This window comes from Pleurodeles waltl, chromosome 4_1 (assembly GCF_031143425.1).
Source record: "Pleurodeles waltl isolate 20211129_DDA chromosome 4_1, aPleWal1.hap1.20221129, whole genome shotgun sequence".
NCBI classification, from domain to species: domain Eukaryota; kingdom Metazoa; phylum Chordata; class Amphibia; order Caudata; family Salamandridae; genus Pleurodeles; species Pleurodeles waltl.
In genome coordinates this window covers 445,905,916-445,924,283 of record NC_090442.1, presented here as the reverse complement: position 1 = coordinate 445,924,283, position 18,368 = coordinate 445,905,916, and the positions used below count along the sequence as shown (strand labels likewise).

At 41.1% G+C, this 18,368-nt stretch overlaps 1 protein-coding gene across 1 annotated transcript in view; it reads left to right on the top strand.

Moving 5' to 3' along the window:
* Positions 1–18,368, top strand: part of SEMA3D (semaphorin 3D) — a 358,213-nt gene that overhangs the window by 290,073 nt on the left and 49,772 nt on the right. The window contains exons 16-17 of the mRNA XM_069228712.1: positions 1,680–1,747; positions 6,610–6,749. Coding sequence (XP_069084813.1) covers positions 1,680–1,747; positions 6,610–6,749 — 208 coding nt within the window. The remainder of the gene's footprint in view (positions 1–1,679; positions 1,748–6,609; positions 6,750–18,368) is intronic.

The window sequence follows — 18,368 nt, the reverse complement described above, 5'->3', positions numbered from 1 at the left end:
TATACAACTATTCTACCATTTATTAAATCTGCATTTATACCAAAAGTGAGTCAATACTTTACATCTTGGCCCATGAATAGATGATGGAAAATGAGAAATAATTCCTCTCCAAATGTATTCATCCTATTTTCAGGGTGGGGGTCACTCAAAGTGTGTATCATGCAGATTGTATATGGGGGAAAGGGGCACTTCTTGACTCTAAATGTAAATCTAGAAAACAATGTGTAAATCTTATAAAAACATACTGAGGAATCAAAGGGAAGGTTGAGCATTACAGCTCTGTTCAGAATTACAAGAGCCATTACATGGCAAGGATAACCATGCGTTTAAGGCAAATGGTTTGCACATTTTCTGCTCTTTATTCGTGCCACCCCTTGGCCTCATCAGTGGGCGACACAGACTTTGAGGTAGGGAGAACACGGACTTTAGGCCCCAGTGTTGCAACATTCGATTCTTTTGCATCTTTGACAGTGAAACAGTCACTCAAGGTTATAGGTTTCAAAAGAGTGGTAGTGCCCCAGGGCTTGATAACATCCCAACTGATCTTTGTAAAATGGAATCCTTTAATTGGACCACTTATTTCACTCACTGGTGAGCATAGTTATACAAAGTTACTTAATACATTCTACTTGGTTTTAGTCTGAAATTGGTCAATTTAGGGTATATCTAGCCAAGTATAGGCCAATTACCTTAACAGATAACACCCACTAAATTGTTGGCTGCATGTCACTACATCTCATTGAAGATAAGGTGAAGTCAAAAAACATAATTCCTCACGGCCAGGCAGAAATATGAAAACGTATTAGCACCACTCATCAGATATTTAGATGCTAGACATAGCTCAAGAATGGATTGTTATATGTAGGTTTCATGGACTTAACATTTGATAATGTTTGTGGGCTGCTTTAGCTGCACTTTGTTTTCCAGCTGACATACTCAATATCTTAATCTGGCTGCACATAGGCAACTATGTTAAAGTACATTAGGTGACTGCCAGTGCTGTATTTAAGTCTGCCAATCCCTTATCAACCTTGTTTTAATAGCGTGGTGGGTGGTTTAGTAACCCGTACAAATGCCATACCCTTATTAGCAGGACATAAAATCTCTACCACATTGTTTTCTGATTAAACCTTTTTTTTATTGCGTAATCCGCTGGGGAATATAACATCTATTTTATAGTTACCTGAACAGTTGTAATTGACCGTGACTAATTATTATTGTAATTAATTTATGGCCTTTAACCCGATAACTTTCGTGGCAAATTAACTTTGAGTAGTGTTGTTCTGGAGAGTGTCTTGCATTTTGACTAAGGGGAGGATCAGGTACAGCTCCAAATTAATATAGGAGTGATTTACATGATTTTTTACACAAAGGGGAACTGTAAACCTGGATTGCTACTTCGCAAAATCGTCCTTTATTTTTCTTACAGACAAAGCTGTCAACGTAGTGCATATTTTCTCCACAGAGTGAATTCCCATCATTTTTTATTTATATTAAAAATAGTTTTTACTTATTACCACACATTAAAAAAAATATTGTGCTTGCCAAATGGAGTGCAAGTCATCTCATTTTGATTTCAGAAAACCGTGCACAGTGTGATTTGTGGACCTTTGAATAGTTTAATTTGCAAATCATTTTTCTGCATTTACAAGACTAATAACATGTACATTACCTTTTAGGAGAGCGAGGAGACAAGATGTAAAATATGGTGACCCAAACACACAGTGCTGGGATATTGAAGAAGACAGTAAGCATTTTCATGTCTCTACTATTATAGAAAAGTAAATCATTATTTTAAAAAGTATGAAATTATTTTTAAAATGTATACATCGAACCTAGCAAGCAGGTGTATACAAAGAAAAGGTCATCTTTAAACCAGTTCTATTCTTTCCTTCATATATTGTTCAATCGATTGTCCTAAGCATTTGTTTCTAGATATGCACAGGTTTTGCCGTTCACTGTGTCTGACAGAACCCAATTCAGTGCAGTACAGGAAATAGAACATAAATGAATTCATAGTTTTAAATTGTAAGATGTATACTCTTAGATTTCGGTAGGTGAGGTAGTCTTTCCTAGCATTTACTTGATCAAAAAACTCATTTTGACAAACACAGTGCAATATGATTTCAGGTTAGTAGACAATGACACCAGATTTGTGCTAGTTTTGCAAACGAGAAACCTACAAAGTTGAATTCTTACAATGTAATTTAGATATTAGACAAGAGCTCTCTGTTGAAAGTTGGAATGCTCACTATCTCTTCTACCCTCTGAAGGAAAATGGAGCAGGAACATCATTATGATGTGTCTCTTGATTTTGTAATTAAAAGTACAGCAGCAAGTCTGTATGCATAAATCATATCTAAAAAATGATTTTATGTGAATGTGTACAGCTGTTGTTTATTTACAAAATACCACATTCTGTTTGTTTTTTTAAAAAAAACATACTTTGTACCAAATCATATTGCACAGCCATCCAAAGTTTGTGTAGTCATATACTATTCTCAAAAGTCTAAATGTGTCAGTGCACAATAAACAAGGGGACTGCATAAACAATATATTGCTGTGAATGCTTAACCTTCAAGCACAGTTCACGATGCTTGTGTCTTGTATATTAACATACAGTGTCATATTGTGCACTATGAGAGTGAGCCGTATAGTGTACCTAGACACATTTTTAGAAACAATTGGCAATGTCAACGTACCTTGCTTTTCCAATGCTATTTGGTCACCTTTATTAGTTTTGCAAATGCGAGATGCTTTCTAAATGCAAAAGCATTGACAAAAACACTAACAGTGATGCAAGGTGGAGTGATCGATTCAAAGCAGCAGCCATCTAGAAAGGTTAGAAATTAAGGAGATCATATAGAAAGTATAAAAAATAAGGTTTTCATAATGTTACATTTGCCACCACGTCTCATCAAGCACCATGACTGCCATCTTAAAGCTATAAAAACCTTATTTTCAATACTTTCAAAATGGGCATCTCTTTGTGTCCTGCCATCTTGATTTACTTTATGTTCCATCACACAAAGTCTTAGCTATTTAAATGTCTAACAGATACATTTTCAAGATGACCAGTTGCCACTGTTGACTGCCAATTCTGACACATTTCAAATGCACCTGTCAATGTCAAAACCAATAGTGACAGCCAGCAAGGAGTGGGATTGAGGTAGCATGGACGGAGAGAAAACCTTTTGGCTTAGAGCACAGGAGAGTGGAGAGAGAGGTGAATGAGGGGAAACAAAAGTGAAGAATACTGTAGAGAGAGCATCATACAAGGCTACACCAATGTTTGGTGCATACATTAGGACCACACAGTTATCCCCCTTCCATGTGGATAACTTGCAACTGAATGAAAAATGTAAGTTAACATGCAGAAATTACACCTCTCAGTACTGTGCAACTCATAAGCTGGGTCTTAGTGGTACATTCACATCATTGCATTTTGGTTTGTAGTGGTGCACTAGAATTTTGATCTCTGTGGAGGACTGATGCCAGATAGCAGGCACCAAACATGGTGGTGTGAGACTCTAGTAAATCTCTGTTAGAAATTAGCATCATTTGCATGGCAGTCCCCAGATTTGTGCCTTCTTTTACTGAACCTATTTTTGTTGGTCATAGTTTCTGCAATATTTACTCCTCCTAACCAGTGGGAATGTGCTTTGCTCCCCCTTTAAACAGAGCAAATTTGACATATTTTTAATTGGCACATTTAATTTACTTATATGTCCTTATTATATGGCACTACATGTATACAGTACCTATAAATGTTCTGCCACTAGTGGACTGCATCACGTAGTGTGTCACTCATTAAAGAAGCACAATAGAACATGTCTCTAGGCCTGCCCTTGTAGCCTGGGTATCCAGCTTTAGAACTGCCATTTCGCTCTGGCAAAACAAATCTTCTTTATACTTAAAATCACCCCTAAAGTAGGGCATAAATGGCCATAGGGCCGGGTGCTTGGCAGTTAAAAAACATTAGGACATGTATATTTGATGTTTTACATTTTCTGGCAGTGATAACACCTCAAAGTCAGATTTTCACTGTAGTAAGTCTGGCTAGCGAGTAGTAAAATACCTGGTTAAATTATAAAAACCTAAAATGCTTAATTTCAGTTTGGGAGCAACTAGAAAGAACTCATTTTAATAGTAATTAAAAATCCAACTTAATAATAAAGTCAGATTTGATTTTGTATTACTATTTAAGATTTGACACATTTAGAAAGTTGGCAAATCTCTACCTATGCCAAAGAGCCCTTTCTGCCATTGTTCAATGTTACTTGACTGTTGCTAATGCCTCCTTTTGGTGAGATGTGGATTTCTCCCAGACAGTGAACAAAATGCTTGAGTGTGGAGATGTGTTTTTCCACCTTGAGAAGCATGAGCTAAGTTTAAAAGAGTTCTCCCTTGTGAGAGGCAGTTGTAGCTGGGCCTGCCCTTTCTGCTGCACTGCCTGTCATCTTATGTTCGAATTTTCAGAGACCTGTGGTAAAATTCTAAGCCTTGTTCAAATTATAAATGTATTTGCAGTTAATGTAGGGACGGTTAATTTTTGTTGTGAGTTGCTCTTGTTCAATTAACAAAGGTAAAATTCTTTCACAAAAAAAAAACAAACTTGCTGGCACCTCAGACCAAGAATGAATCTAAAAGTGAAGGTAAGATCCCCACCCTCTGAAGGAGGACTTCCTGATGCCTCAAAGAAAATAACTGTAAGACATTTTCTTTCTGTCTTGAGTCTTTTCTTCCAGAAAGTGATTCCAGAATTAATGTCTCAATTATTTAACCTGATATAAAGGGATCTTTGGCCCCTGCTTTGTTGGGAAGTTTGCCTGCTGGAATAGCCTGATTTAGTAGTTATGGATGCTGGGAAACTGGCAAAAGAGGCAAGAGCTCAGCTCTGCAAAAAATAAAATAAAAACGTGGACTATGGTAAAATCAGGGCTAAAGAAGTACAATGAGACCGGAATCATTTAAATACATTTGTTGCTTAACTAGCATCAAGCCTCATGAAGAACATTGGAATTGCTTGAACCTTTCTGCCAATGCACTGCAGGACATCTTGATTTCTTTGACATTTTTGATCAAGTGATATGGACAAAGTCTGGCTATAACCTACATTCAGCTTAAACATTGCCTTGATTTGTATCACAAAGTAGTTTGACAGATCAGACCTGCCGCTAGGTTGCCTTATTCACATGTGAGCCCTCAGTGTATTGTACCTGGAAATTTGCAATGTTTTCAGCAAATAATTAAATCACATGCATGTCGCAATCTCTGTCACTACAAGTCATTAGCATGTGAAATTGCCATTGTTCCTCAAACCATCACATACATATCCCATTATTAATACATACCTTCTCCTATTGATCTGAGGTGTTTGGTTAATTTCAGAAATATATGACTGTTCTCATGGAGGCTTCCTTAAGTCAAGTCACTGCTATAGCAGTGGAGAGAGGCAAGGTTAGGACAGCAGGGGGACACTGCCATGTCTTTATTGCTCAACAGTATTTCAGGACATATGAACTATAGGAAGAATTTGAATCTGCATACATTGTGGTACTTAGGGCAGTTAAGTGCTGTGGGTATATGTATCTGGTTCTGTAGACTTTTCTAGCTTCAGGAGTAGGGCAAGTTACTAATGTGCAGAGCAGAATGGCATTGAAGGTGCTGGTGGATCCAGGGTTTGAAAGTGTTAGTGGATATAAGCCTGACATACCATAGACAGATTCATCAGCAAGAGGTAGAAAGATAAATACAGAATCATGGATTATTTGGCTGTGTATGAGCAAACAATAGAAGAACGTTTGACTGTCAGGCTTTGATTGGTTTAGGAAAACTATTTTTAGGAGACTGATGAAGGGTGCATATGATCACAAAAGATATATTGTAGAGACGCACACATTTTTTGAACCTTTACCTCTCAAAATTGTTTTTTTTGTTTTTAAATTAGGGATTTCTCATGGGTTTGGTAATTTGAACATTTTCTTATCCTAATGCACTTTTATTAATAATTAGAAAATCATTTTAACTATAATGATGTTTGGTTGTTATGCATGCGTTTTACTCTCCATGAACATTTAAGCATCTATACATTTTAAGCTTTGCATTTTGTGCTCTTCAGTTTAGATAACAAAGTGTTGTAAAAATACATTAATGATTAATAATCACATATAATTTTAATGCAAAAAAAATCTAATGGCTACTATTTACTTTTTAGTTTCATAAATAGCTTTTGCTATTCATTTAACATATTTTTGGCAATAGCCTATTGCAGTGGTTATATTATTGTGCATTGCAATTATATTTTCAGAGTGCTATGACCACAGGTCTTTCTCTCCTTCTTGCATTACCTCATTCTACTAAGCAACTATATAGACATTTCCATACCTTTACTCACTGCAATGTACTGTGCGCATGTACAATAATTGTCCTCACAGATTATACATGCCATTCATAGGAAAACTACCTGAGTTCCAGGGTACAACCAAAGTATTTAAATACTCATTGCAAATGATTGTAATATTCTTACCTGCAAATAGTTGTAGCACTGTTAAATTGTCATTCAAATTAGGTTCAGATTAATCTTCCTTGTTGCATTTTTGTTTTCAGAACATAACCATATTGCTGCTGATGAAAAGAAAATTTTTGGGGTTGAGTTCAATTCCACATTTTTGGAATGTATTCCCAAATCGCAACAAGCTTCTGTACAATGGTTTATTCAGCGTTCAGGGGAAGAGCAACAAGAAGAGGTAAATTCATGCAAAATGTACAGCAATCACTGCCAATGATTTGGTATTCATGAGCATTATAAAATAATTTTGTGAAATACTGCTAGCCTATTATGAAAGGGGCTCAACGCATGTGTTTGTGAATGTGTCTGTGAAAATAGTAGGCCTGGGTATAATCAAGTGTCATGTGCATTATCTTTAGAAGAATGCAAGAGATTCTGTATTCATTCCACGCAGTGCTGGCACTCAAAGAAAACTAAAAATCCCTTTATTCTCAAATAATTTCCCCACATTCCTTGTGAGAAATGTCCGATTACCTCCCGGTAATCTTCATTACTCATGGTCCTGTTCTCCTCGTCCCATTCATTACTAATGGAAAAAATTACTATCTCCATGACATAAAAAAGGACACAAACAGTGTTGGAAACCCCTGCCCCAAACCCTATAGCTGGGAGTTCTTAACACATACTTCCCCAGCATTCATTCTCGACTACCAAGCCCTAGAAAACAAAGGCGGACTGGTCGGGAGGCAGGACAATGAATGGGATGAGGACTACAGAACCAGGATTACAGGTGAATAATAAGGCATTACCCCCAGATCCCTCCAGTCCTCATCCCATTCATTACTAATGGAAAATATCAAAGTCAGAAGACCTGGCCTTCATAGACAAAGAACACGATATCACAAATAGATACAACACCATACAGCCACATCCAAAAGTGATGTATTAGCATAAACTAACACATAACAGAACCAATCAGTAGTTTACGGCCTGCAACACTCCCAAAACGGAATTTGTATCATGCCCCAACACATTCTGGAGATGATAATGCCTGACAAATGTATTGGAGGCTGCCCAGGTAGCTACCCGACAAATCTCAGAAATGGACACCCGCTTCAACTCAGCCCAATAATTTGCCACTCCCTGTGTTGAGTGTCCTAGTAACGCAGCAGGAGGATGAGACACAGACAAAGAATGAGCCAATTCAATCAATTGCTTGATCCATATGCTGACGGACAAAGACAAAGCCTAACCCTCCCTCCCCGGGAGGACGCCCTAAAAGACACAATCAAAGAGTTGGTCTTCCAAAAAGACCTTATCCAGCCCAAATAAATTTGCAAGCTCTCTTCACGTACAATGATACCCAAGCCAAGTCCTCCTCCTCCCCCCGGACTCGGCAACCAATGCGGGCAAGATCACTTCCTCAGAACTATGGGACAAGGAAGCCACCTTGGGGACAAAAGCGGAATCCAACCGCAGCACCACACCATTCTCAGAGAAGGTCAAGAAGGGTTTCCTGGCCACCTGAACCCCCAGCTCCCCAATCTAGCTGGCAAAAGTAAAAGCCAGCAAAAAAAAAAAAACATCTTACACATGACCTATCTAGTAGCTGTCAATTTCAAAGGTTTGAAAAGGGCCGACAACAGAGCCTTCAATACGAGACACAAATCCAAAAATGGAAAAAGAGCCTTCATCAGAGTACAAGAAATAGAGACGCTTCATTGCAACCTTGCCACCAGATCTCCCACATCAGCCAGGTTCCCCCAGGGAGAGCGAAATGCTTTAATAGAGGTCCCCTTTGCCCACAAAGTAGAATCTGCCAAACACTTCTCAAAACCATCCCACAAAAAATGCTGCACATCCATCAAGTGACACTCCAAAGGAGACAACTAGAGAGACCCACACTAATGTTGGAAGCTACCCCAATGTCTCACATAAGATTTTAATGTGGAAGATGCACAGGACTGTTGAATAGCCACTACTAAGTAACAAGGGATCCCCCTATGTGCCAATCCCCTTCTTACAGATCCAGAGATGGCACTGGCCACAGAGGAGAGGGGGAGCAAGGCATCATCCATGGGCCCTGAATCACCATAGGTTTGAGAGTTGGGAACCAAGAGCAACTAGGCCAAAATGGCAGCATCACCACAACCCCCCTGGATTCCCACATTAACCAAGCTAGAAACCTGGGAATGAGAGCTATCTGAGGAAAGGCATACAACAGATGGTCTGCCTTGAGGAGGTGAACTATAAAAACTGTTGCCGCCATGGGGCTCAACACGCAAAGCCACCTGCAGACCAGAAGGGAAGTCAGGCCCATCACCCCTTGACCCAAAGAGCACAGCACCAATGCCCTGGAGGATGGAAGAAACACCCTGTTGAGATGGGTGCAAAACTGAGCCCCAATAAACATCAGATCTTGAGATGGGATTAACTGACACTTCTTCAAGTTCGGCAGAAACCCATAAGCCTTGAGAGATGCATACAGCACCTCTAGGTCTTAAAAACCCTGCTCCATCGACAGAGAGTGGATCAACAAATCATCCAGATAAGGGTGCAGGTGTGTGCCGTGGAGACAGAGAGAAGCGACCAGAGGAGCCACCACCTCGGTAAAAACCCTTGGAGCTGACTGAAGGACTTAATGGCAGAACCCAAAATTGATAACGACTCCCCTGGGCACAGAACCTCAGAAACTGCCAGGAGTGAGTATGTACTGGGACATGGTAAAAAGCATCCTGCAGATCCAAGGTGCACATCGGATGACCTTTGACCACCAGGGGGATTATCTGCTGTATCATCTCCATCTTGAAGGGGACATGCCTCACAAACTTGTTCAGAGCCTCCAAGTCCAAAACCAGCCAGAAGCCTCAGGTAGATTTCGCCCCCCAGAAAATGATGTACAACCCCTGGCCTCTTTCCAAAGGAGGGGCTTCCTGAATGGCCTGCATCTTCAGCAGAGTGGCAATCCCCTGAGCCAAAGTGTCTCTCTTCACTAACCTTGAGGACCATGGATTCAGATGAAACCTGAAGCAGAAAGGACCTCTTCAAACTCGATCCTGTAGTCATGTTTCAAAACATCCAACACCCAGGCATCTGAAGACGATTCCTTCCAGGCCTGAAGGAAATGCTGCAGCCGACCTGACACCACAAAATCCTGCCCTGTATAGTTAGGAATGTGGCTTAGGAGGGGGACACTTGGGTTTCTGATCATGGCCTCTCCCTGCAGGAAACATTCCCTGGGAAAAGACAAACTGCCTCCTTAATGATGAACGAAAAGGGGACTTGCGTTTGGAAGGTCGCCTGGCACCAGGCACCGACTTTATAGAATAGGAATGCTTTTTCCTTTGAAAAGTTTGTGAACTCAATCTTCCAGTTCAGCTCCAAACAACACATTCCCTGCAAAAGGCAGCCTAAGGGCGGAGGACTTCTGAGCCACATAATTTCTCCAGTCCTTCATAACCAGATTGCAAAGGGCAACCACACAAGCACCACCTGAGAGAGCGGCAGCTCTCACCATGTCAAAGGCACAACAGAAAGATATTCCACCTTGTGCTCAATATCCTGTAGCAACCCCAGAACAGTCTGAAGAGGGATCCCTATACAGGAACTTAAAATCAGAAATCATCAATTGCACCACATATGTGCCATAGATTCCAGCCCTATGAGGCAGATGAGCACCTGAATGTGCCTTCTTAAGAGACACATCAACCTTTATATCCACAGCATCCTTGATAACTGAATTATCTACCAAAGATGTCCTACCCACCAGACTGACCACAAATGAGTAAATGGGGTTGGAATCTGGTAAATCTTTCTACATATCCTGTAATGCTTATAATTTGGCCCTGAAGCGGGCAGCAACATTTTTTCAGGATCCCTCCACTCATGCTTGAGAACCTCTTGAATGTAGGGGTGAACGTCCATGGAGGCTGAGCTTTGAAACTGACGTAGCAAGGACCCAGATGATATCTCAGGCATCTCCTTCTCAGGGAACCCCATGTTGGCCTTAACATGCTTAGTGAGATCAGGCAACATCTTCCTGGAGACATGCTTCCCCTTTTGCTCATCAGGACCAGGCCCCTTCTTAGTTGATCCGAAAGACTGCAAAGCCACAGCAGGAGTAACACTCTTAGGCCAGCAGAAATCCCCCACCTCCATCAAGGTCTCCCTTATGAGCCTACACAAATGTGCACCCTCAGGTTCAATGCTCCCTTTTAGACCTGATGGGTGAAGGAGAGGAAGCTGAGGGCAAAACAGAGGAAGAAGACTCCACTAAATGCTGCTTCTTAGAAGAATGCTTCCCCATGGCCTAGCACAGAAAGCACCTCACAATTTTACCCAAGAAGCACTCACACCATCAGAACTGGCCAGAATTGCACAAAACAGCCTCTTTGCGGTACCTGCCCCCGGAGTGCACTAGATGAGGTGTCCAAGGTACCTGGAATGCAAGGAACACTGTCCCTGCAGCACCAGCGTGGGTCTAGCCCACCTCATGCCAGTGCAGGAACAGGATGTCATAACAGGAACTCAGGCATCCCGATAAACTGAGCCCAGCCACCGCTTCCAAACTCCAAATATGGAACATCCAAATGTACTACCCATGCTGCCTAGCAGCCCAGGAGACATACTGACATACAAGAAGTGCACCCTTGACCCCGAAAAACAGGCCTGACCATTGGTCACCCAGGGCTTTACCAACACGCGACTCCCTGCCAGCACGACATGCAGGGAGATGCTCCATGAACTGCCAACTTCAGCAGCAAGCTGGAGGGCGACTGAAAACCAGCACTGATGCCACAGTATCCCTGCCTGGGCAGCCCCATCCACTCCTCATTCCATTCCATCGTGGTCAGAAAAAAGAATAGAATAAATGCTGGGTAAATATGTGTTAAATAGTCCTGATGGCAGGGGGTGCGGCAGGGGTTTCCAGCATTCCTTGTGTTCTTTTTTCGGTCATGGAGATGCTAATTATCTCCATTAGTAATGAATGAAACGAGGACTGGAGGGACCTGTGGATAATGTAACTTAATCAATAATATAAGGGAAACCTCAGAGCTTAACCTTTCTTACCTTGCTAGAAAATGTACATAGTAACTCCTGTGGGAGGACAACCACCATGTTTATGGAACTAAATGCTCCAAGCAGCTGCAGAATGTAACACAAAATCAGGAATTGATAAAAACTATTTTCTATGCCCCTTTCACCATGAATACCAAAGTCGCCAGCCTTGTGGTGGGAAGGCTGCTGCCAATGATCGTGAGCTAGCAGAATCTCCATTGGTGCTCAACACACACCAACTTGAAGATCCTCCAAACCCCCAATGAGGCCTATATGCTTTCTGCTGTGAAAGGCCCCAGCCCATAAGTCGGAGGAAGTATGCAACCAATTAAATACACCAGCTCTAGAGCAGGATCTCTTAGGCACAAATTCAGCTATTTTTGGCGAGTAGAGTATAATTATTTTTCTATTAGTTTATTATATTTAGAGCTGCAATTTTGCAATCTGCACTCAACAATAGTTTATCTATGTGCGAGACAGAACATACACATCCGAAAAAGTGTTTAAATTAGCAAGATTTCATTATGATTTCTAAATATAATTTAAACGGGGACACGTCCTTTAAAGATCCAATATGTCATTATTGTACACTTCTCTGTAAGCGCCTTTATGACATATTGTTCTGTTACTATACACATGGCATTTTCCAAGTATTATGCAATTTTCTCTCATTTGATGGTGGTCAATGGTTGTGGATGCGCACTGCGGACAAGGGTGTTTGTAACATAACTAAATTTACTGTCATTTTTAATATGTCTGTGCTTAAAATGTATCTGTCGTATGATGACATTCAGAGATTGCAATGTTGCAGAAATCACTTTTTCTGCTTCCTAAGACTAAGCAACATCGTTTTATACACAATCTTTTTAGAACTATATATCCGATCTGTGAATCCTTGTGGTCAGGGTAAAGAATTTGACTTCTGCTCAGAAGAGGCCGTAGAGGTACAGGAACTTCTGTGTCAGTAGAGCTAACAAGTGACATCCTGTGCGTTGGCCTGCGTGGGAGGCGACTTACTTAGTAATTAATTATCAAAACTGTTCATAGCAGTTTCTGAGCTATGAACTAGTTCTTCTATCTTGCACATATAAAGAGAACTATAATAATATAAAATTTACCATCAGTCTGTGTCACTGATTCTTACATTACCAATTAAATATCAAGAAACCTACCATTTTGGTTATCTATCACCATACAGGGAAAAAAGGAATTGGAATGAAGGCTACAAACCTTTCACTCTTTATGGGTCATGTAATATTGTGTTATTAGATACAAAACAATCAATTTTACATATCAATGACAGTGAATATTGTTCTGTAAACTGCTCATTTGTGAACACTGGAATTAAGAAGTCTGTGACTACATTGGGAGCTCCACATTATATCTTCACCATGATACACACTGCAGCAGCAAATACACACAAAGAATAGCGACGGCGGTTGTGTTCTGGCACTGTATTGGTTTTACATAGCACTAGCACTTTACTATCCCTTGCAAGGCCTAAAGCTCTTGCCATTGGTCTGATTATAATATTTACACAGTTCTTCATTCCCATGGTAAGTAAAAATCAGTCACCTATTTCTATTACTTTTTCTGGATGACCCTCGCTGAACATAATCAGATTTTGTTTGTAATGTAGGATGGATTGTAATCTACGACCCACTGCCCCAGTTCATGATCTATATGTGCTCAAAACTCAACTTTAAATTGGTAAAGTCAGAAGTCTTCTTTTATTTGCCTGCTTGACGCTATTTACAGAGCTCTCTACCATTAAAAACACATAGCAGACTTTAAAAAAAGCTACTGTATGATTTAATAGGAATAAACTAAGGGCCATATTTACAAGCCCCATGTGCTGCCGGTGCGTCACTTTTAGTGACTCTCCGGAGGCGCAGAGTGCAGACCCACATCTATGAATCCACGGAAAGCCACTTTTCATGGCTTTTCATGGCCTCATAGTTATGGTGTAATGCAAAGTAGCCCAAGTCGCTGTGTTGCCTTACTTTGCATTAGGCAGGCGTTCCATGGGCATTGCAGTGTGTTTTCCCATGCAACATCTATGGGGTTTAATGCATTCCCAGATTTACAGGGCTCCAAAAACCTGGGAATGCGTGAAAACGTGCGCCTTCCCAGGGGAGGCACAAGGAGAAATGTCATTTTTCCTTGCTTTTAGAGGAAAAAAAAAGGAGAAATTAAAACATTTCTGCAGCACATATACAAAGAAGAACACACCTCTGTGGATTGTTTGTCTGCTGGAAGTTGCCCTTTTCTGCACAAACACAATCCTGCCTACAACGCAGACACCCTTGCACGGTGGTGCAATGGTTCCTGCCTTGGCGCTATGCGATACTTGTGCACCAGCGCAGGAGGAAGGGACAGAAATGCACCGTATTTTGCAAATACGGTGCATTTCATTCCTTTCCCTTTGGTGTAGGGCAGCGCAGCAAGTCACTTCCTGTGCTGTCCTGTGCCACTTTGTAGTAAATATGTCCCTGAAATTATGAAATACTTGTTCATTTTCATTCTGTTATAATGCATTGTCCTTAACTGTATAACTGTAAAAGTGTTATCTAATCCGATCGTGTTGCTGTGAAGGTTGCAGCCAACTTTGTTCGATCTCTGTATTTTACAAAGCATTTCTGAAGGCAGTGAATGCTGCTGTGAAGCCCCTATCTGCCCACTGACAGCTGCCATGGGCTTGGGCGACTGAAGCGTGATGCAGGATCAGTGCACAATGATGGCGTTATCCAAACATACAAAAGGTGTTGACTTTATCTGCTGTCAGAGCGTTCATATCTCTTCCCTGGCTGCCGTTTTAGTCGCTTATCTTTCAGTAGGGAAAAAGCTAAAACGTATTTGTCAGCTTGATAGATGTCATTAAAGAATTTAGGACTCCACTATCTTCCATGTGGAACGCTCAGAGAGGGGAAAAATGCGACCGACCTGGAATGATTGTGGCTAAGTATGAAATATAATGTCATTCTCAAAAGATTCAGTTTAGCCCATTTACTTTATCCATCCCTTTCAGTCTTCCACTACTCTGTGAAAATTGCAGATTTTTTAATACTTTTTTCTTTAATCAGCGTCATTAAGTACAAACTCACAATCTATGCCGTATAATGCATTTTCTTCACTTGTCTCTGATGTAGCTAATATTGCTCATATTCATGTGAAGAGGTAGGATATGGCTGAAGAACAACCAGTCTTGTTTCACAAATAATAATTGTCTGACCTTATAATTGCTATTAATTTAGCTTTCCATACTAATCCTCCCTTAACCTTAGTATCTTCCGAACAACCCCATGGACAAGCATGCCTTTACCTTACACCAATCATCCTGTGAAAACTGCATGCTCAGATTATTCGATGCTAATATGAACTGATAAACTGATGTAAAGTTTCCTTGAACTTGCATGGTGATATCTATCATGCAGGCGTAGCTCCTCCATATGGGCGGAGGAGCATCGCCCCCGCTAGCAGCAACCTCTGCAAATCCTTTTACACGGAAAGGATAATAAACTCTGTTTATTATCCTTTCCGTGCAAAAGGGGTGGGCACCCCAGAGAGCATGTGTTGTTGGCCAGCCATCTCAGGCCGGCCAAACACACGTGCTGTAGGCTCTCTCCAGCCCAGCAACACAGTTGCTGGGCTGGAGAGAGCCTGCACAGGCTCCCAGTCTGCCTGGGGTGCTCTAGCTGGGCGCTCCCAGCCAATCCTGATGCTGCTTTGAGCAGCGTCATGATTGGCACAGGGCAGGCTGGAAGCCTGTGCCTGCAGAAGCGATGGGAGAGGAGAGGCGCGCAGGAGTAAAGGTAAGTTTAAAAAAAAATATTATTTTATTATTTTTTTCCCATGCCCCCCGCGCCCCCTGCCCAGCCACGTGAGCCGTCCTGCTATCATGTCCTTTTCTGCTCTCCTTCGTTTGGGATATTTTTTGTTTTTGAGCAGCATCAGGCCGCATGCCATATACACAAGAAAGGTTACACTGTGAATATTACAGGATGCACTGTGAATATCTGACAGTAAACTTGAAAAAGGTGCTTCATGGTATGCTAATAACTTTGGCACCAATTAACTAGTCGGCATGAAGTTATCAAACAATTACTGAAAGTGGCTAATTTCCATAATGTTGTTTTGTGCAGGTCTGTCTAGCGGCGAGTGGGAGTAGTAGTATGCTTTATTGTTTAAAGCTTATATAAAACTATGTAGAATAATTATTTTACATAAAACGTATCGCAGAATCTTGGTTAAAAAGGAACACATTAAAATCGACGCTCCTTAAAATGAATAAGAGTTAAGTATTTTCCTTCCATAGCTTGATGGCCTGCCTCACGAATTCTTCAGGTTTATCCCTCGCCTTTACAGTACCACCCTTAAATCAAAATAATACCACCTCTGATAATGTTCTAATGCCTTCTACATTAAACATTGGCTTTAAGTTTTGTTTTCATACGTCAAATAGGGTTGGCTATAGGCACAATATTTTTTTTCAATTGACTCTTCGGCTGGCTTACACATCCTACATAACTTATCAATACAGCCCTTACATTTCCAAGTGCCAACAAAACCCTTAAATGTGAGATTGTGAAACCTAAACTGCATAAATGTGATCTTCTCCTGAGGTCTGCAGATTCAAATCGAAATAGGGTTGCCTTACCCTAGATGAGGTGTCTATGGTTTATCTAATGTGATTAAATCTGAAGGCTTCATCAATGTCCCTACTCAGGGGTAAGCTTTTCACTCCCATTTTTAGCAGCAGTTTACGCACTGCTCTTGACATAGATACTTGTGTCACCATCAGGGGGAGCTTATATTCTTCCAGTAGGTCTTCCAGTCACCTTTCTGAAAGGAATGCTCCTCCCATAAATGCAGTAAATGCTTTGGCGATAAGTGATCTTGAAGTGTTGGCTCCTGCCTCCTTCACCTCTATGAAGTGCATGCTCTGGTTAATGTCAGAAAAGTGGAAGGTGTGTCAAACCTAGCTCTAGCCTTATACGGCACAAAGGGTTTGAATGCCTTAAGTGAAATAGCTTTTGAATGCAATTCATGAATGTGCGATCTGCTTTGCATAAAATAACTGGTCCTCATTAAGGCCCCTTATAAAAGAACAGGGATAATCTTGGCCTTTAGAACATTCAGTAGAGGGCCTAGCTCTCCTCCCATGTAGAGAACAGAGGGCTGTTTTAAAGCTTAATAAATCAATGTCTTTCTGTTTTCAAAGTTCTCCACGTGATATTTCCCAGAAAGATTATTGTCTAAGTCAAATCATAAATATGGATATTCCCCGATATCTTCTATTTTAATGGAACCTATATTCCAAACAAACTTTGAACTTGAACTCTTTCGGCCAAAGGACTTTACCTTTGTTTTGTTGATTTTGATGCAAAGGTTGATATCTTGATGATATACTTAAATTCAATTAAGTTGCCTTTGGAGGCCAATCTGGGTGGTCGCCAAGATAACCAAATCATCAGCATAAGCTTAAAAAAGGACTTTGGTTTGCCCTAGCTTTGGTGCATCATCTAGGCTGTGAGTGAGTATATCAGCTAAGTCTGATATATACAAATTAAAAAGAAGAGGGGCTAGAATGTAGTCTTGCTTTAAGCCATTGATGGTGGGATTTTTTAGTGAAATACCATGACTAGCTGAAATCTTCACTCTAAGCCATGTATTGCTGCAGAGCTCTATTATCAAGTGTAAAATTCCTAGGGGTGTGGGGGATACCCAACTCCTGAATCTTCCTCCACAATCTGGTTTGGTTCACCTTATTAAAGGCTGTTAAAAAGTCTATGAAGGATGCAAAAAGGCTGCTTTTATGGGCATGTGCTTTCTTCACACTCATAATCCGGGCTATAATATTATCAGCCATGCTGTAGATAGGGCGGAGGCCTAACTGATGGTAGGTTAATCGTTTTGCTCTTTTCCATCTATACCAGCAGGTGAAATAATAAGTGTTTAAGAAATAATTTCCCATCTGCATCTAGCAGTGCAATGAGTTGATAGTTGCTTGGCAACTTTTGAGGGCCTTGTTTATAAACGTTATACAAGATTACTCCTTTCCATTAGGGTGGAACCAGTCCTGAGTGTGTAACCAAATGAAACACTGGTGGTAGGATCGATCCCCATTTGTTTGTAGGATTCAGCTTCATCAGAGCAGTAGGGACCCCATTAGGACTCGGAGCCCGCAAAGATTTACACAGTTTGTAATTGTTTCATTGTGTCTACTTGACTGATTCTAAGTTGGGACCTGTCTTCTTGATCTGCTGAACCCTTCACGCCTGTGCCAAAAATCCCATACAGCACATTCAGGTGCTTTTTCCCTTGACTGTATGATATATGATTGCTGGTCAAATCTACACCTAACTTGGCATGAGGCTAAAATTGAGTATGGCCTCATTGTGGTTTAGTGTTTATACTTTCAGCACTTTATCTTGACTTTCCACTTGACACTCAGCACTTAGCCTCATAGCGCAGCATGCTTCCGGCTGAGCTGAGATATTCTGCAATTTGCTTCAGAGGGACTTTGTGTCCCATGTAAATTCACACCGGAGGCACCATTCCAGACACAGGGGAGGAGGCAGTCACACCCTGATACTGCTACATAGTGTGGCATGCTTTCCGCTATTCTGGGACACTCTGCTCCTTCCCTCAGATGGACTTCAAGTCCAAGGTGAATTTGTGCCTGGATGAGCCATTCCAGATGCAGGTAGGAGGCAGCCATACCCCTGACACTGCTAAATAGCGCAGCACATTTCCTGCTGTGCTTGGACACTCTGCACTTTGCCTCATAGGGGCTTCG